At 47.6% G+C, this 19695-nt stretch overlaps 2 protein-coding genes and 1 long non-coding RNA gene across 6 annotated transcripts; 1 reads left to right on the top strand and 2 right to left on the bottom strand.

Moving 5' to 3' along the window:
* Window positions 1–1475: 1475 nt before the first annotated feature.
* Window positions 1476–3725, bottom strand: LOC104581472 (putative pentatricopeptide repeat-containing protein At2g01510). The gene is made up of 2 exons (XM_024456100.1): window positions 2302–3725; window positions 1476–2055 (listed from the first exon to the last, which is right to left on the bottom strand). The coding sequence occupies exons 1-2, from the start codon at window positions 3723–3725 to the stop codon at window positions 1476–1478; spliced, it is 2004 nt and encodes a 667-aa protein (XP_024311868.1).
* A 1693-nt stretch (window positions 3726–5418) lies between these two features.
* On the bottom strand, window positions 5419–9937 carry LOC100841183. Of its 2 annotated transcripts, XM_024455735.1 has the most exons (5): window positions 9126–9937; window positions 8764–8976; window positions 6544–7520; window positions 6271–6472; window positions 5419–6071 (listed from the first exon to the last, which is right to left on the bottom strand). In XM_024455735.1, the coding sequence occupies exons 1-5, from the start codon at window positions 9355–9357 to the stop codon at window positions 5737–5739; spliced, it is 1959 nt and encodes a 652-aa protein (XP_024311503.1). In that variant the 5' UTR covers window positions 9358–9937; the 3' UTR covers window positions 5419–5736. The 2 variants fall into 2 exon arrangements, with proteins under 2 accessions (XP_024311503.1, XP_014751591.1); XM_014896105.2 differs by having other exon boundaries at window positions 6544–9265.
* A 1320-nt stretch (window positions 9938–11257) lies between these two features.
* LOC112269535 lies at window positions 11258–15816 on the top strand. 3 transcript variants are annotated; one of them, XR_002961409.1, is made up of 6 exons: window positions 11306–11320; window positions 12083–12609; window positions 12707–13108; window positions 13228–13562; window positions 14071–14139; window positions 14541–15816. It is a non-coding gene; the product is annotated as an uncharacterized LOC112269535 (long non-coding RNA). The 3 variants fall into 3 exon arrangements; XR_002961410.1 differs by lacking the exon at window positions 12083–12609 and having other exon boundaries at window positions 11258–11320; XR_002961408.1 differs by lacking the exon at window positions 11306–11320 and having other exon boundaries at window positions 11336–12609.
* The last annotated feature ends 3879 nt before the right edge of the window (window positions 15817–19695 follow it).

Genomic DNA, 19695 nt, shown 5'->3' on the forward strand with positions numbered 1-19695 from the left:
TGAAACTCTTCATGGTGTCAGTGCCTAGAGGTCTTGGAGTTCAAGACCGGCTGGCGTAATTAAATTGCAGCCCACTTCGATCGACGTTTAGGCCTACGGGAGCCACACATGAGGAGTAGTGTTGAAGTATAAGTTGATTGCCAACCTTTCTCCATTAGCTTTTGGATAAACTCTTCAACAACACCTTCAAAATAATGCTTTGATGTTTCTTCGTGGGATTTTGATCTGAATGCCATCCAAACTCAACTCATCCCTAGTTTGTTTCAAATCTTGAAACATTTCTAGGTCAAACGGCTGAGCAATCGACTTATCCCTGTTTAAAAATCAGGCGTTGTTGTTACAGCAAAACCGTTTCACAAAACTCAAGAGGTTTATTTTTTTCTACCTATTTTTGCTCAAGGAAAAAAAAAACAGATTGCCGAATCGTCTCATGGATGGAAGCAGAGGTGCTCAAATTAAGATCGATCAAGATGGAGCGGCAAAATAAAAGAAAGACAATGAATGAAACAAAAATAGAAAACGGATCTTGTGGTGGAGCGTGCATGGCGGGGCTGGTTCGTTGCAAATCAAGACAGGCCTCAAGAAGTAGCAAGGAATTGAAGGAGCTAGCTAGGTGAAAGAAAAGATCATATATATCGGTCGACACAATTTAATTAGCAAAAGGCAATTAGGAGAAGGTAGCAAGCAGAAGAATCTGCAGATCGATCGATGGCTTCCTTTGGCGATGCCCCCGGCGGTAACCCAAAATTAATTAATTAATTAGATAATTACCCAAAAGCCCAATCTGAATTTGGGGGGAGGGGGTTGTAGTGGAGCAAGGCTTGAAATAAAAAAGGAACGTGTTCTCTCTCGATAAAACTTGTGAGCCAACCTTTATTGGCCAGATCAGTAATCGGACAACAACGACATATACGTGTCACATTCTTGTTGGTTGGCTCAAAGATTAGATGCATGAAAACCCTGAGTGTGACCTTTGTTGGTTGATTCCGGCAACATCAGCAACCGGCAATCCCTTCTTCAAGCCATTGTTTTGGAACCCTGTGCTCTTTGCTAAGTCTCATGTTCTTGTTATCGTGGATTTTGATCCCACGGTAACATGAGTGTGGTAAATCATGGAGAGTTTTTTGTTTGTTCTAAGGCGAGCAGTTTGTTCCGAAGACAATCGCTTTGGATTATTGAAACCGCAATGGTTTTTTGTTTTGTTACTATGCTTGCGGTTTCATAGTGACTAAATGGGGAAGTCTCAAGCCTTACATACAATAAGCCTGGTTTATCCTCAAAAAATGGCTAGCGGACTTACTTCCAGCTACATAGATGTAAGAAAGAACAATAATAACAAAAATTATATATAAGGAACACTAGTAACAAAAACTCCAGCAAGATTGTAGTGTGTCTGATAGATGTGACCTGACAAATTTTAGTTGTTTGTCGGCATATTCACTGTGCATCCTTCATTGCGCACAGAAGTCTAATCCCTACCAATAGTCTCCACAAGAACAAACTCCATCCTTGAAATGGTGAAACCTGCTCGAATCTCTAACAATGATGTCTCTGTTCACAATCTTTGACATCATCTTGATGGCAGCATGGCAGTCTAGGCAGGCAGATAGATTCTTCATAACTCTAATTGGCCTCCCGGGTGGGGTGTTGATCAGAGCAAATGCAATGGCCAATCTCTCACTGTGGTATTTCAGCGACTCCAACTTTAGGTCATCGTCCACTTGATGCAATGCACAGCTAGTGTCAGGCTTATATCCTTGTTTGTCCATCTCTTTGTACAACCTCTCTAGCTTGTCTTTAATCTCAGCTATCATTGGGTTGGTTTGGTCATTTGAAGAAAAGCTGTAGATTTTTTGTTTGAATTCAACCCAACTGTAACCCGACTCTTTCCTAAGTCCTCGATCTCTCATGGCCTTCTTCACACGTGCAGCATCTTCCCATTTACCAGCTTTCACATATAGGTTGGACAGTATGACGTACGGTGTCGCATCTGTGGGTCCAATACTGAACAATTTTTCAGCTGCCACTCTAGCTAAATCCTGGTTTCCATGGATCCTGCAGGAGTGAAGAATGGAGCTCCAAATGATTGGATCATCTCCAAATGGCATCTCGCTCAACATTTTCTGAACTTTATCGAAACGCCCACCCAGCCTAACGTATCAATAACACACGAATAGTGTTCCTTCCAGGGAGATATGCCATACTCATGTTTCATCAGTTCAAAGTATTTCATACATTCTTCTGCAAGACCGTTGTGACTGCACGCTGAGAATACACTCAAGAAGGTGACTGCATGCTGACAGTACACTCAAGAAGGTGACTGCATCTGGTTTAAACCCATAGCGCAGCATACCTTCAAACATCTTGATGGCATTCTTTGCCTGCCCGTAGTGTGCGTAGGCTGAAATAACAGCATTCCACGAGATGGAATTCCTCTCAGGCATCTCATCAAATGTCCGGAGCGCCTCATTCAAACAGCCACACTTCGCGTACATGTCAAGAAGGGCACTTCCTGAGAACACGCTGGCCATGTGGCCTGATCTTATTAGGTAAGAATGCAATTGCCTTCCTAACCCGATCATTGCCAGGCTAGAGGAAGCCTTAATGATGCTTGAAAAGGTCGCCCTGTCCGGGCTCACACCAGCTCTTCTCATGTCACGGAAAAACTGCAGCGCTTCTTCCTGCTGCCCATTCTGGACATGGCCAGTTATCATCGCTGTCCATGAAACGCCAGTCTTGTCATTTTTCTTGGCAAAATTGGTCTTTGCAGCATCGAGCATGCCGTATTTGGTGTACATGTCGATCAGAGCATTGCCCACAAGATCCTCTGAAGAAAGGCCAAGGAGGACCAGCTGAGCATGTATCTGCTTACCAATCCCAATATGAGGCAGCGAGCCAGCAAAACTTAACAAAGTAGCGTAAGGCCAGGCCTGCCTGTCAAAACCGAGCACCTGCATCTCCCTGAACAGACGCAGCACGGTGCCGGCGCACCGGCTCCAAGCATAGCCCGCGATCACAACATTGTACGAGACAGTGTCACGCTCCGGCATCTCGTCGAATAGCTTCTCCATCTCGCCAATGCAGTCACACATTTGGAGTATAAATCCAGCAGCGAGTTGTTGACGAACACATTGCACTCCGAGGCGGCTCTGGCAACGAGGCCGTGGACCTGGCGGCCGAGACGGATGTCGCCAACGCCCGTGGCCACGGCGAGCATGCTGGAGAAGGTGAACTGGGTGGCGCCAAGGCCAGCACGGCGCATATCGGCGAACAGGTCCAGCGCTTCCCCGTGCAGCCCCTCCTTGGAGAAGCCCATTATCATGCATGGCGTTGTAGGTGACTGCGTCCCTGCGCGGCGTCTCGTCGAACACCCTCCAGCCGGCGGCGAGGAGACCGTGCTTGCAGTAGGCGTCGAGTAGCGTGTTGCAGACAACGACGCTGGAGCTGAGGCCGAGCTTGACGGCGAAAGGGTGGAGCGAAGCGGTGGTGCTATAGGCGGCAACAGGCACGTTGAGCACGGTTGATACGCAGACGCCGTCCGGGGATACGCCCTCCCGGAGCATGTCACGGAAGAGGGACACGGCGTCGGTCGCGCGGCCGGGGGCGGCGGCGAGCGCGCCCATCATGACGGTCCAGATGACTGCGTCACGGAGGCGGGGCGGGGAGGATAGGAAGAAGCTGTGCGCGGCGGCGATCTGGCCGGACCTGGAGTATCCGGAGAGCATGCGGCTGACGGGCTGAGGGAGAAGGCGTTGCTCCGGTGGGCCGCCATTCGGTCGAACAGGGCCCGGGCCTGCGCGAGGCGGCCGGAAGAGATGAGCGAGTGGAGGTGCAGATTGAGCCGGTAGGTGGCCGGGTCGAATCCCGTCTTGACCATCCGCGCGTCCGGCGGCGTGGCGGCGCCGCCGCCGCCGGCGGCGATATCGGCGGTGGCGATGCTGTTGGGTCTGAACGGGAGGAGGCGTATTGCCGCGGAGATTGTGAAGCGGGGACGGAGTCAGCCCGGGCTGCGGCGGAGAAGGAGGAGCTCGCCCGTCTCCGGCCGCCGTGGGATTTTGATCGGAGTGGATAGATAGGAGCCACCGGAGACGAGGGGTGAGCTCGAGCGGCATTTTCCCTGCACCTTTTTTTTTTTTTGACATCCCCTGCAGCTATTCACCACTTAATAATCTCGCACTGATCTGAGGTGTCCGCGCGCCTAGGTTTCCAGGTGTGTTGTTCCTCTGCTTTCTTCATCGACAGTTCGACACCCATGTAGTTTGTGTGAATCCAGTCTGGAATTTTTGGGTGACAAATCCAGTTTTGTGATGGCATGATGTTGATGCTCCAACTGGTGTGCTAGAGAGGCAAAGGGCTGAAGAGACCCAGTTCGTTCATAGTTGCAATCCACACTCTTACTTTCAGGTTTGTCACTTGGGCACTTGCTTGTTGATTGGGTTGCTCCTAGAAAATGTTTCGTTCCAGTGATGTTTGCCTCAATGGGAACACAGTTATCTGCATTTTCATGCCGGGGTTAACAAGCTTGATGGATGTATTAGGTTGTGACTAGATCTGGTCCTCAAATAGCTCGAGTGTTTATTAGTATCAATATTTTTTGGTTAATTATATTTGCTACACGGTCATGCCTGTAGTGTCTAGCTATTCTCCTTTTCATGTTTCATATCAAGAGTGGAGGAGCACATGACATGATGAAACGTCAGTATACAAGAGCAAGATCAGTGCCATTTTTTCTAGTATTGTTACGAGGAAATCCATTTACACATCACTCCGAAGGAGTCGCCCCTCGCAAGGTAAATCTTGTTTGGTTGCCCTATTGGTTCACATGTTTGTTCTCCTCGCAAGAAAAAGCATTTGTCATTGCACCAAGCGCGTGTGTGCTTTCTTAGTAAACATTCTCCACTACAAATATTAGAGGCGTTTTTAGTTTGAGGTTCTTTAAAGATTACTGTTATTATCAGGTGCCTGGTATCATTGTGTTCAGCAAAAAATTGGTGCTTCTCTTATAAAAGCTTGCAGAACATATGTGCCACAATAAGAGCATTCCTCTCTAGAATAAATTCCATATGCAAGACCAACATGTAAACTTCTTTTTTATTGACAGGCACTATTCTTTAGGTTAATCAAAGAACATGGATGGACGCCAGCCCCAGGAGTATGATCACTAGCAGTCACTAGCAGTCACTAGCAGCTGTAGTGATCCATCGTTTCTAACTTTCTATCTGATCTAGATGTAGGACAACTCGACTGAAACTACAGTCTCCTACTGTATAAGATCTCCATCGAGCAGCCAAATTAAGAGCTAGCAGCTGGTTCCAGATCTAGGTACGGCCTGTTTCATCATATTCATACCCATGTCACAGCCATAGCAGCGAGCGAGCTAGCTTGATTTACACACAAATTTAACAAGGTCAGGCAACAAAGAAAAGGCACGGCCACATGCATACCAGTAGCTAGCAGCTAGCTCAAGGAAACAAAACATGCTGGAGTAGGAGTATATCACAGCACAATGTCGTCCACTTCATACATCGCAGAATTTGCATTCATTAGGAGTACATCATAGCACACAGCAGGAAGCATATATATAAATATGGTCTCAGTTCACAGCTGATAACATCACACACTAGCTAGCCAGACGCGACCTGTATTATTACACAGCCGAGAGAAGATTCAGAACGGCAGTTGCCTGGGCATGGGGAGCCCGGCCCAAAGCCCAGCCCGAAATTCCCGGGCATGGGCCTAAAAACGTCGTACCGATGGACGGGCCTGGCCAGGCCTGGGCCTAATTTTTGAGCATCCGCCTTGCTTCAGCCCGGCCCGGCCGAAAGTATGCCCAGGTACTTCTGGTAAACGGGCAACATGATTCAGATACTCCGCGAGCTTCACGTCTGTCTTGGGACTGAAGTAGACAAGGTCCATCTCTAGAATTGTCCTGGGACTGAAGTACACAAGGTCCCTCTCTAGCGTGTAATACACGCGGTGGGTTCCATATATGGTGATATCGACCCGGATGTACTCGGAGCGATCTGGATACACAATCTTCCTTGAGGTAGTCCCGCCGTAGTAGCAACGGGCTGTTAACAAAACAAAACCCAACCATGGTTCAGTAAAAGATAGAAAACGTGGTACAAATTTAGGTGTAGTGCATGCAAGCATGAGAAGACGTGGTAAGTACAAGCTGCAAGTATGAAGGAGATCGCATGACCCAAAGTACTAATCAAGTGCTATCAGGTACTAATCAGCCATGCGGCAGCCGAAAAGTAGCGGACTCACCAACATACGGATAGGGTAGACGGCAGCAGATGCTTGGCTTTCGCTCACTTGAGACCCAGAATTGGGCGAAGAATAGTTCCCTCGCAAGCTTGAAATCAGAAGTAGCCGTGAAGTTGACGCAGTAGTGTCTGCCAGATCTGGAGTGGGGGCCTTCCCAGCTTTTCTCCACACCAAGGATAATATCAAGTTTATACTTTGGTCCCTACAACAAGCAAGTGTCGTTGGTCAAATGAAGGTAAGGAACTAATGGTTGAAAACAACTTTAATACCTACCCAAAAATGCTTCAACGTGTAATCCTTCAGCACCTTCTCAATCTGTGAACGGAACCAGCTCCTCTTCTCCTCATAGTCTGATCTCATATTTGACACCATCCTCGAAGCCTTCGAGGTAAGTTCAGGAGCTTCCCCCAGTACCGGTTCTGTACACAACACGGCCTCCAGAAAAGTTGTAATCTCATCGACTGGCAACACAGTATTACTAGTTTGAGCCCCAGCTATCAAGGAGAGCAGCATGTTTCGCTCATCAGGCATAAGCACCAACTTCTGGTGCAGTTCACCCAGCTGAAGGGGCAGAGGGTGTCCAGCGGCCATGGCAGCTTCATGGATGGAGCTTATCTCAATCCTCTCTGTCGTTGATGTAAACATTTCAACAAAGTTGCATTTTGCCCTGCAGAGTGTCTCCAGAGCACAGCCCACCACTGAGAACTGGGGGTGGACAAATGTGGCCAGCTTTGTAAGGCCCTCGAGGGAAAAAACTTGTGCTGGAAGCAGCGCCACGGGGTCAAAGATGTCAATGTACTGATCTATCTTCCTGCGTTCAGAAAGTGGGAGAGAGGAGCCACGGCTGTAGTACCAGATGGAGTTGACGATGATGTTGGAGACAGGGTCCATGGAGCCATAGCAGTGGCCGGCCGTGAGGAAGCTGCGCATGAGGGAGCCAGAGGGTGTGGGCAGCAACTTGAGCGCCTTGATGTAGAAGTTGTGAATCATACCATGGAGGTACATGTTGAGAGTCCGCAGGTAATCGCAGTTGTCACCACACGGGGTCTTCAACAAGATTGCCTGGCGAGCTGCTGTTTTCAGGCAATCTTTTAGCTTCTTCTTAGACAGTCCAGACTGCATCGACCAGATGGGTTTACTGTGAAAGCTGCAGGTGGTGCAGGTGATCGAGGTGTCAGGGATAACTTCAGTTTTGGCCTCCATAGCAAGATCAACATGGAAAGCCAGTTCATCTATGGCATGGCTTGTGCCGGTAACATAAAGCGGACTCATCACTATATGGTGGATTGCTCCAGCATCTTTAGCCATGATAGGAGTACCATCAGCTGAAAATAGGTACTCTAGGAGTTTAAAGTCGTCATCTTTGAGCCGGATTGTCATGACCTGAGCCAAAGTGCTGGGCGAAGGGTGACCTGCACTGGTGGCGGCCGACTCGAGGGCGGCACGCGTCCTGTCAGAGTCAGGGTCCAGTGGTTCTTCACCTTCAGCATGCAGATCTTCAGCATACAAATCGTGTTGGACGAGCATGACGGCAAGGAGGAGATTGGCATTGGCCCGGTAGAGGTATCGGATGGCCTGTTCTTCGGTGAGGCATCCGAAGTATGCGACGAGGAAGCCCACGAGACTGTGGTAGGACCTGGCTGCAACCTCGTGCCAGGCGCAGAGACCGCGTTTGGATATGGGGAAGGCGTTGCGCACTACTCTTTTGGACCTCTTACCGGCGGGTGGAGAGAAGGAAGCTGCTGCGGCGGCGTCTTCGGGGAGGAGGGCGAGGGTGTTGAGGGTGATGTTGGAGACAGGGTCGAGGAGGCCGAGGCAAAAGCCACCGGTGGTGAGGAGGCCGACGAGGTCCGGCATGGTCTCGCAGGGCAGCCGGTCGAACGCCTTCTCGTAGAAGGGGACGATGAGCTTGATGATGGCACGGGGTAAATCCTGGTTGGGAAGAGGACGCTCAACGTCGCCGCCGGTGCGCGCCTCCTCGTCGCCGCCGGTGGGCGCGACGTTGTGGAGGCAGGTGTGGCTGTGTAAGCACGAAATAAGCCCCCTCCGAAGGGGACGGTGCGATCTCTGAGAAGCAGATCCAAACGGGCCGGAAGAAGCGTATCCACCGTTGCCCCTTACTCCGGTCATGGCCAGAGGAGTTGCGGAGGGGGTCCTCGCCTTGAGCTCCGCGCAGGGGAGGGCCGGCTTCCTGGTGGCTGCTCCTCTCCGACGAGCGAGAGGTGGGGCGCTGGGCCCGCAGTCGGAGGAGGAGGTGATGGTGGCGGCGCTGGCAAGAGGAAGGAGTGGAGGGGAGAGTCGGACAGGGTTTGCTCGGAACGGGGGCGGGTGGTTATCTCTCCAGGGTTAAAACTGTGCTGAACCTATACTGTAGGTGAATTCTTCTCTTTCCGAGGGTGGAAAATGCAAACATGCCGTGACCATTGACCAGGCTGACTTTACGCGAATCTCTAACAAACGAGTGGTTCAGATAAGCCCTAGGGCCCTTCCTACATGTGGCAAATCCGCGTTGGGCGATGGTCGACGGCTCCAGCTCCTCCACGGTGTTGCAGAGGACGTAGTCGGAGCCGCGCGCCTCGTCGAAGGCCTTGAAGATGATGCGGTGCACGACGCTGGTGGTGTCCGTCTCCTGGAGGTACGACATGAGCTCTTGCGGCTCGATCGCGGCCACGCAAGGGATGTACGTGATCGTGTCATTCCGAGGCTCTGCAGCACACATCCAAGAAGGGATCGTCAGATTTATCATTTTGCAGCGATCACTTCACATTACATGACAAAATCAATGGCGCGTTACTGAAGCATGCTTGACAATTGGGGCGGATAAGAAGATCAGGTGAGTGACTCGTCTGATTCACCGTTGCATCCGAAGTGGCCGTTGTTGGTGAGCAGGTGGACGTGGTAGTAGAGGTTGAAGATGAGCACGAGCTCCGTCCAGAAGGACACGTACGCGATGCCGAGCTTCCTGGCCAGCGTGGCCGGCCACACGAAGAAAGTGTCCGTGACGAGGCATGTCGCCGCCGGGTCCACGATGACGCGGCGGAGGGCCTCCTCGACGTTCCCGGAGAAGGCGTGGAGCAGCGCGCCCATTAACTTGTCGTGGTGCAGCGACCGGTCGAACCCCACGATGGCTGCTTGGTGAGGTGTGGAGGCCGCGAGCTGCTCAAGGTGAGCAAGGCAGCGTCTCTGCCATGGCCGGCATCCTTACGGCGAGCAAACTCTGATGTCCAGTCTGAACAATTTGAGTACCCACTTGCACTGTTGCAAGGCACAGATGAAGGTGAAAAATCAGAATTATACTATGAAAAATTCTATGATATATAGTAACAGAGAAATATGGCCAAAATGCATGCTGTTCGTCAGGGCAAATATGGTAAACAGGTTATGCCTTTGTTTCTTGTTAGCTTTTCTCGGTTCCGTGTTGTTGGGTCAGAGACAACTCATGCTGAAGAAAAGCAATGGAAACATGTGTAGTAAATTTTCAACAGGAAAATGTAACAGTAAATGTTTTTTATGCTGGGAAAATGATAGGATGAATGTGACATGTTTTCCACCATCTTTCCTGCTAGCTACATCAAGTAGTAATTACTGGACAGAAGAACAGGCACCATTCTGATAATAATGATGCATTCGAGTTAGAGCAACTCTAACAGAGCCCGTAAACGCGCGACCTGTAAACCGCGAGTTCAGTCAAAAAAGTGCTGGCGCAGAACAAAGCCCGTAAACCAAAACTGTAAAACAGGTTCGGTTTGCGGGCTCTGTTCTGCGCCAGCAGCATCCGAACCCATAAAACCACGGTTTTTTCACAGAATTGGCCGTTCAAAGCAAATCAAGCATAGTTCAACTACCAACTGCAAACAATCGATGCATAGTTCAGAGTTTCTACATCAAATCGCCGCGACCAGTTCACCGCAAAAAGTTGCTGCAAATCGTCAACCTAATCAAACGTTGACAGGACCGTTGCCACTTTCGTCGCCACCACCCCCATGGGTAGCCGATGCACCACCGCTAGCCCCTTCATCACGTGCTAGCCTTCTTCTCTCCATGATCTCTGCCGTGGCCTCCTTCCACCACCCCATTTGTGCCTCATTCATGTCCTTCGTGCCCTAGCTACCTTAATGTGATTTCTAAACCAGCGGCTTCTTGTGCAATATTTCAGGTTCCGTGTCACTGAGCATGTAAGAACATCTCTAGCCGGTCCGCCAAAATTGCAGCCGCCATATACGTTTTGCAGGGCACTGTAATAGGTTTTAGAGGCTGTGGAGGCGTGTGAACCGATGGATTCCCCACAAGTGCAGTCTCTATAAAAAAAAATTCTCTCCTTTGTCTCACATGTATGTGTGCATACCTCACATTAATATAGATCAAGTCGTTCATCAACGACATTACAAAGTCACGAAATACAACAAACCATCAACACAATAATTAAAAAAAAATAGAATAAAGAATCTAGCGTCCAGTTGTGTACGTATGTGATCTTCGGTCTTCAATCCTTTGGTACGCCTCTAGGAAAACTTGAATCCGGGTTCCTGCTTAGTGTAACAATTCAGCCAACACAATCATATTGGTACGTAGTCCACTTCCGAGTGCTGTGGAGGATCACATGTGTTGTCATGATGTTTAATTTTTCAAGCTCTTCTTGTCCCAGAAGCGAGCTGGATATCGAAAAATTGCAAACCGAGATTGCAAGACACCAAATGCTTTTGAAGTGTGGGCCGAGGGCCATTTTTTCTTTCTTGGCAAACTTCCCTCCCTGGAAAATATCAATGATGGCATACCGCCTCGAGCGAGCACGGGCCCATACCGCCTCCACAGCCCACACCATTCCTTTCCCCCTCCGCGCGCGCGCTCTCTCTCGCTTTCGCGCTGCTCGCGAGCGCCGCCACCCCTCCCTCCCCATCCAGCTGCCGAGCGCCCCAGCCCCCTCGCTCCGTCGTTCGTCTTCCTCCTCGCGCCAGCGCCGCCACCCCTCCCTCCCCACCTCGCTGCCGAGCGCCCCAGGCCCCTCGCTCCGTCGCTCGTCTTCCTCCTCGCGCGAGCGCCTCCACCGCAGGTATCTATCTCCCCTTCGATTCTCTCGCTCTCGCTCCCGACCTCCCATCAACCCACCGACGGATCCCGCACTTTAGCCCCCCGTTTCTTCTCCTTAATCTCCCCCAATTCGTAACTGAGGCAAAAATCTAGGGCGGGGTCCTCCGCCCGTGCTCTCCCGTCGCCCGCGTATCTGGATGGGGGGGAGCTCGGGTCCAGCGCCGCCATCACCCAAAAGTCGAGCCCCGTCGCGATTCAGGCACAGTCGCGGTTCGATTTCCGGCGGCCATGGATGGGGATGGGGACAGGAAGACCTCGCATGCCGGTAGAGGCGAGAGGCTGGGTGTGGGGAGCGATCGGACCTCACGATTTCCCTACAGCTTCAACACGATTCCTCTCCCTAGCGCCGCCGCCCGCAGGCTGCTCATATCTTATCCTCCTGCACCCCCGCATGGCCCTACTGCGCTCATATGGAGTAGATCCGATTTGTTCCACTCCTCTTCCTCCCACTAGGACCAACAACCATTGACGGGAATGGAATGTCCTTGGGTGCACGGTTAGCAGCTCGTTCATCACCTCTTTCTTGCTCAATTTTCGGCAGGACTAGAACATCTAACGTCACCTTCCAACAAAAACTCACGCCTGGGTTTGATTTCTTCAAAAGGTGTGCCCTAGCTCTAGAGTACCTGCCACTAATCTCACGGTCACACAACCTAAACGAGAACTTGGAATTACCTCCTTTGCCTTTCCCCGTGTTCTCAATCTTCCTCATATACCTCCACAGTGGCTTCTTCTCATCATCATCTGCTGAAATCACTCGAGCTGCAGCACATTCATTGGAGTTGCGCTGCTGCTGTGCTCGAGCTCCCAATCGAAGCAGAGAGGATTGAAGAAGGTGCATACTTGGAGGAAGAAAGAAGACAGGAAAAGGGGAGAGAAGATCACAAGACTAGGAAAAGACTCACTGTGAGAGGAAAAAGGACACCGGCAGTAGCGGCGGCAACGGCAAGACGAGGAGGTAGAGCTGGCTGAGTGGAGGTGGTGTGCCGAGGAGAGGAGGCTGCGCCGGTCACCGGTGAGGTGGCGAGGAGGTGGTGCCGGCCGCTGCTTGCCTTCGTGTGAGAGTGAGAGTCAGGGAAGAGTGGTGGCGGCTGTGGGATTTGCTTGCCTTTGTGTGAGAGTGGGAGTCAGGGAAGAGTGGTGGCGGCTGTGGGATTTGGGGAATGAGAGGGTGCCGGGAGGGATTTGGGACTTTGAGAGTTTGGGTAGGGTACAGTATCCCTCCCTCAGGTATCCCATGTATCCCCTCAGGTATCTTGCCTTCTATATTATTTTTAATTCGAAATTGAAGGTTTTGTGTCATGAAAGGTTTTTGTTTTTTGTAATCCCATCTTTCTTTTATTTTCAGGTTTTGCATTTGACAATGGATAAACAGATCCAGCGATACCGTATAAGGCATACACTGATTATGCGCTGGATATGGGCTTAATCACACAATCACAATATAACAAGATGGGTTATCTCTGTGGAGTGATGATGGTAGAATAGGTGGGGTGGTAAATTTAGGTAATTCTGATGGGATGGTTGGAGCTGTGCTAATCTCTGCTATTGCTGAGAAAATATCAATGATGGCATTGGAATATTCTTAAGTGATATCTTATTAAGGTGCTCTCCAGGGAACATGTTGCCTTGGTTTGACCTTTCATTTTGCATTGGATTGTCTACAGACAGGTTAGGACCACAAAAAGGCATGCCTCCTCCATATGGTAAACCATGAAGTAATTCATACGGAGAACCTAGCAGTGGAAATGTATGAAGCTTTTTTCTGCTGATTACCATGTGTATTTTGTCCACTCTGAATACAGTCTACTAGTTAAAAGGTCCATTGGCTTGTTTTATGTAAGTGATTCCATTGTATCTTTTTTGTAGGTGAAGTATACTTCTGCTCCCATATCATTACTCACTGAGCATGCTGCTGGAAAAATATTTCCATTGCTTTTGGACTATTATGTAACTGTTTCACCAATCCTAGGACATTTTGAAGATGTACTGATGTTTCATGAGGCACTGTAGAACCATGGTTTTGCTGGGTCCTGTCACCAACCAGAAGGGAGAGCTCAAAAAAGTTTAGTGTTCATATGAGTATGGTAGTGGTACTAATGCTGGGTCTACAATCTGGTCACAAGGATCCAGTTCTGCAGCCACGCCTTTCATCAAAAAATTCCTGAATTTCTTAAGCACGATTGAGCTTCATACACCATGAGGTTTGTTTTCGGTCTGCATTTCCAGTTTACATTACTATAGTGATATCTTTAGTAACAACTAACAATCTTCTATGTAAACACACGTTGAACCTCTTTTAGCTTTCAAACAAACTTTGATTGCTATTGCTCCCTAAAAGTTGGAACTGCAGTTACTGCATGGCAATCTCAATCGGGCCAGAAGGATGTTAATTTTTCTTGCTTCTTTTGCTACGTGTCTAGGAGGTTATAATTTTACTTGCTTAAACTACTGCTTTTATTAATATTGTCCTTTAGGCATTATAAATTTATAAGCCAGTTTCTCTCAGACACACTGAACTTAGTTCTGCTCTTTTTTATTACTCCCTTCGTCCCATATTAAGTGTCGCAACTTTGTCTAGTTGCGATGTACCTACACACTAAAACGCCTCTAGATACATGCGGATCTAGACAAAATTGCGCACTTAATATGGGACGGAGGGAGTATTAGAAACTGTCTTATCTCGTTACTAAATGTTACTTTCTGGTGCAGTTTCCTTTGGAGTTCGACCCTTGGGAGCTTCTCTAAAAGCATGTGCAATCTATTTATATAAATAATGAGGTAAGATGTACAACATGTGAACATCATATAGATAGTTTCTGTAAGGGTGCTCTTAGTTAATTACTTATGAACCAGCACATAACTTGATGGCTAGTGATTTAACCTGAAAAATCTCAAATCAGAGCTTAGTCTATTGGCTGTATGAATCAAGGAGGGAAATCAGATTGAATCACCTGATTTGTATATCAAACTAAGTTTATTATTGCTAAGCACTTACGTAGAGTTCCTATCATAGCAGCCAATAAATGGCCTTTCTGACAAACAACGGAGGATTAGACCTAACAAGCACCATGAGAATTTCAACCAAAAAAAATCACTGCCATAAGAAAATGATTTTTGTTCTCCATCACTTGCAATAGTTTGCACTTCATACATTTGTGCTATGTCTATGATATGTGCAGTGGCGGAGTCAGAAACCGAAGAAGAAGGGTGCTAAGATAAGCCTAATGGTGTTATGCTTGTAGACTTTCATACTTATAAGCTAGATAGTAAATAACTTCTCCTTCTAAACATCCTAACTAGGCCGGTGCTACAGCGCCGGTAGCACCGGCCCTGGATATGTGGTTCAACCAGCGACTCAGTGGTTGAGTCAGTGAACTACTGAATGAGCACGTCCAGTTCTTTTTCATATACTCCCTCTGTCCTAAAAAGGATGTCCCAAAATTTTCAAAATATGAATGTATCTCTAGACATGCTTTAGTGTCTAGATACATCCAAATTTAGACAAATTTTAGACATCCTTTTCAGGACGGAGGAAGTATGATATATCTACTATTGGCCTATTTTTTCAGTGATTTCATGTAGCAAGCTTATATGTAGAAAGGATGACTATATCTTTATATGACAATGCTTAAGCGGCTTCTATTTGGTGCAACTTTGTTTCTGTGGTTACTTACGTAGTTTCAGTCAGTATGACTGTTCCAAATGATCTATCTTTTCCTTAAGTAGGGACACGAGTTGACACTGCATTCTGACCAGGTTGTATCTACCTTTTTTCTTGTATCACGGTCAACAATTTATCATTTTGCATAGGCTGCAAATCTTTGTGATATGTTACCATCATCAGAGAAATCTTTTGTCAAATTGCTTTGTGATATACCATATTTATCTGAAGGTGCATTAAAGCTGCTAGAGAGTTTATGTTGTTCTGAAAATAATGAGAAGCAGGATAAGAATATTCAGAGTGGTGATAGAGTACCTCAAGGTCTAAGTGCTGTCTGGAACCTTATCATGTGAACTTTCAACTTGGATAGATATTGCAAGATTGTTTTGCAGGTGCTGCACAGATACCATGATGTATCTCTGATACTATTGGTCTGATTTGTTGTAAACTGACAATAGCATGCCTGGGACATCTGCCAGTGGCAACGTGAGAGTTATCTGTTTTGACTTCTGATTTGGTGGTAGAGTGCAAATGGAAGCAAACTCGTCATGAATTACAGTTTTATTTTATTTCCGCATTCTTAGTAGAATTGTGAATCACTAAATCAATCACCTTCTTCTCTTGAGGGTGTTTCCATACATAAAATACAAGCAGTGATTTGTCATTTCCATTTCCCATTCACTTACATGAGCTTTAGATTGAACTCTGAAGATGTAATTACAATTTTCACATTCTTGGTAGAATTGTGAAGCACTAAATCAGTTACCTTCTTCTTTTGAGGGTGATTCAATATATACAATACAACCAGGGGTTGGTCATTTCTATTTCCCATTCACTTAAATGAGCTTTAGATTGAACTCTTAATTACAGTTTAGTACTTTCATAATGGTCCTTTGTGGTATGTTTTTATGGTATTACAACTTTTCTGCTGGAAGTATAATCTACAGTGCTAATCCCTGTTCCTTTTTTGTCATTAAGTATAATCAACTTTTTTGCTGGAAGTATCCTGCTTGTAAGAACGATGTTCCCACGTGTGTTTTGCTCACTAGATTTGCCATTTTTCTGTTTACCATGTAGCTGATAAGCTATTTACCATGGCAAGCATTTCTAAAAGGATTGAAGATTTTGCAAATGAAAGACTTGATTCTGTTCTGGAAGTGATTCTAGCTACTGAATCCGCATCAGCTGCTGAAATGGCTACGCCTAAAGTTCACGACATAATTTTTTTGACAAGCCAAGTCCACGACATATGGTTCTTCCTCTAATTTCCTGCTCATATTCCTCTGCTGCTATTTTGAACTAACCATGGGTTTTGATGATTCTGGATTGCCTTGAATTTCATCAGTCAATAAGTATTCACAGGAAACTGTTGAAAAAAAATAAAGATAAATAATGCACTGTTGTCCGTTAATGTTTTCTTATTCCCCCTAGTTAATGTTTTCTGATTCCCCCTAGTTAATGTTGTCTGATTACCCCTACCATATGTTTTAGGAAGGAAGGTGGTTTAGAAACTTCAGCTTTAGTAGCAGAAGTGCAAACTTTATCTCATTATGATAATCTAGTTTTTTCAACCATATTTTGGCTATTTTTATGTTTGGCTAACCAACGTTTTCTTGCTTTCGTATATATTTTCTCACAACAGATCATTAAATAACTTCAGCACAACACAGTTTGAAGATGCTAAACAAAGACTTAGTAGCAGAAGCATAATAAATTTTGGTTTGTACACTAAGGTTAATTGTTCTTTCTCTACAAACCTTTATGGATTTAATCTTACTACCAAAAGCATTCCTTTCTCTGTCGTGTATTTGTGATATAAAGTAGTTTACCAAGGGCTTGAAGTTGGCATGAAATCATATACTTGGGTCAAGAAATAGAAATATCGTTTGAAAACACAAAACAAATGTCTATAAACAGCCAAAACAGTGATTTTTTATTCACCAGGTTGAAACATCATGAAATTGTTTAACAAGGATTAAAAAATATGTGGTATTTCGAACTGTGTACCGGCGGTCATAATATCAGAAAATCAGGCGAGAACCAGAAAAACTTTGGCTATATCCCACGAAAACGACTGAAACGGTTTTTTTTCCGCACCTGCCTGAAATTACATGAAGCGTAGGTTATAGCCCATGAAAATGCACGAAACTGTATGCCCGGGGTCAGGGTACCTCAAAATCGGCCTGACACCCAAAAAACGCCCAGAAAATGGCCAAAACGGTGAATTTTCTGCAACGGCACGAACTGCCCGAAACGGTGTATCTGGGGTCACGGTACCTCAAAATCGGCCCGAGACCCAAAAATCGTGGGCTATAAGCTCATAAAAATGGCCAAAACGGTGAATTTTCTGCATCGTCCTGAAAATGCCGGGTACACGGTACTGGAAAATCATGCCCGGGACCCAAAAAACGTGGGCTATATATATATCCTACGAAAACGGCAAAGACAGTGAATTTTCTTCACCGGCCCGAAACTGCTCAAAATCGTGTACCCGGCGTCAAGGTATCAAGAAATCGGCCGAAGACCCAAAAAACATGCACAATAGCTCACGAAAACTGTCAAAACGGTGAATTTCTGCCTCGGCCCGAAACTCCCCCCAACAGTGTACTCGGGCTCACGGTACCGTGAAATCGGCACAGGACCTAACAAACGTATGCAACCCATGAAAACGGCCGAAACGGTGAATTTTCTGCACCGACCCGAAACTGCCCGAAAACGTGTACCTTGGGTATGATATCGTGAAATCGGCCCGGGACCCAAAAAAAGTGTGCTATAGCCCATGAAAACGGCAAAAACGGTGAATTTTCTACACCGGGCCGTAACTGCCCGAAACCGTGTACCCTGGGTCACGGTATCTCAAAATCGGCCGGGACCCCAAAAACGTGTGCTATAGCGCATGAAAACGTGCAAAAACAGTGAATTTTCTTCACAGGGCCAAAACTGCCCGAAACCGTATACCCGGGTCACGGTTCATGAAAATCGACCGACAACCCCAAAAACGTGGGCTATAGCCCATTAAAACGGCTAAAACGGTGAATTTTCTGCACCGAGCCGAAACTGGCCGAAACTGGCCGAAACCGTGTACCCGGGGTCACGGTGCGTGAAAATCGGCCGGAAACCCAAAAAACGTGGGCTATAGCCCACTAAAACGGGCAAAACGGTGAATTTTCTACACCGGGTCGAAACTGCCCGAAACCGTGTACCTGGGGTCACGGTATCTCAAAATCGGCATGGAACCCAAAAAATGTGTGCTATAGCCCACGAAAACGGTCAAAACGGTGAATTTTCTGCACGAGGCCGAAACTGCTTGAAACAGTGTACCCAGGGTCACGGTATCTCAAAATCGGCCGAGCACCTAAATAACATGGGCTATAGCCCAGGAAATCGGCCAAAACGGTGAATTTTCTCCACCGGGCCGAAACTGCCCGAAACCGTGTACCTGGAATCACGGTTCGTGAAAATCGACCAGGAACCCAAAAAACGTGGGCTATAGCCCCCGAAACCGTGTACCCGGGTACCCTGACCGATTTTGAGGTACCCTGACCCCGGGTACACGGTTTCGCGCAGTTTCGGCCAAGTGCCAAAAAGTGACCGTTTTGGCCGTTTTCGTGGGCTATAGCCCATGTTTTTGGTTCACGGCTGATTTTGAGATATCGTGTCCTCGGGTATACGGTTTCCAACATTTTTGGCTCGGTGCAGAAAAATGATCGTTTTCATTTTGCGTTCCCGATCGATTTTGAGGTACCGTGACCTCGGGTACACGGTTTCGGGCAGTTTCGGCCCGATGCAGAAAAGTGACCGTTTTGGCCGTTTTCGAGGACTATAGCCCACGTTTTTTGGGTTCCCGTCCGATTTTAAGGTACCATGAGCCCGAGGACACGGTATCGGGCTGGTGCAGAAAATTCTCCTTTTTAGCCCTTTTCGTGCCTTGTAGCCCATGTTTTTTGGGTTCCCGGCCGATTTTAAGGTACCGTGAGCCCGGGACACGGTTTCGGGCTGGTGCAAAAAATTCTCCTTTTTAGCCTTTTTCGAGGGCTATAGCCCACGTTTTTTGGGATCCCGTCCGATTTTAAGGTACCGTGAGCCCGGGTACACGGTATCGGGCTGGTGCAGAAAATTCTCCTTTTTAGCCGTTTTCGTGCCCTATAGGCCACGTTTTTTGGGTTCCCGGCTGATTTTAAGGTACCGTGAGCCCAGGTACACGGTTTCGGGCAGTTTCGGGCCGGTTCAGAAAATTTTCCGTTTTGGCCGTTTTCGTGGGCTGTAGCCCAAGTTTTTTGGGTTCCCGTCCGATTTTAAGGTACCGTGAGCTCGGGTACACGATATTGGGCTGGTGCAGAAAATTCTCCTTTTTAGCCGTTTTCGTGCCCTATAGCCCACGTTTTTTGGGTTCCGGGCCTATTTTAAGGTACCGTGACCCAGGGACACAGTTTCGGGCAGTTTCGGCCCGGTGCAGAACAGTGACCGTTTTGGCCGTTTTCAAGGGCTATAGCCCACGTTTTTGGGTTCCGGGCGGATTTTTAGGTACCGAGACGCCGGGTACACGGTTTCGGGCAGTTTCGAACAGGTACCGAAAAGTGACCGTTTTGGCCATTTTCGTGGGCTATAGCCCACGTTTTTGGTTCGCGGGCGATTTTGAGGTACCCTGACCCCGGGTACATGGTTTCGAGCAG

Source organism: Brachypodium distachyon, chromosome 5 (assembly GCF_000005505.3).
Source record: "Brachypodium distachyon strain Bd21 chromosome 5, Brachypodium_distachyon_v3.0, whole genome shotgun sequence".
In the NCBI taxonomy this organism is placed as follows: domain Eukaryota; kingdom Viridiplantae; phylum Streptophyta; class Magnoliopsida; order Poales; family Poaceae; genus Brachypodium; species Brachypodium distachyon.

What these genes read in the sequence shown, in the direction of transcription:
- LOC104581472 (XM_024456100.1), bottom strand. Translation starts at nt 3,725, where the DNA reads ATGCTCTCCGGATACTCCAGGTCCGGCCAGATCGCCGCCGCGCACAGC. An exon ending in GTCACCTTCTTGAGTGTACT is followed by an intron (nt 2,056 to 2,301) that starts GTCAGCATGCAG and finishes TCACTCCTGCAG; the next exon opens with GATCCATGGAAACCAGGATT.
- LOC100841183 (XM_014896105.2), bottom strand. Translation starts at nt 8,400, where the DNA reads ATGACCGGAGTAAGGGGCAACGGTGGATACGCTTCTTCCGGCCCGTTT. An exon ending in ACACGTTGAAGCATTTTTGG is followed by an intron (nt 6,473 to 6,543) that starts GTAGGTATTAAA and finishes TGCTTGTTGTAG; the next exon opens with GGACCAAAGTATAAACTTGA. An exon ending in TCTACCCTATCCGTATGTTG is followed by an intron (nt 6,072 to 6,270) that starts GTGAGTCCGCTA and finishes TTTTGTTAACAG; the next exon opens with CCCGTTGCTACTACGGCGGG.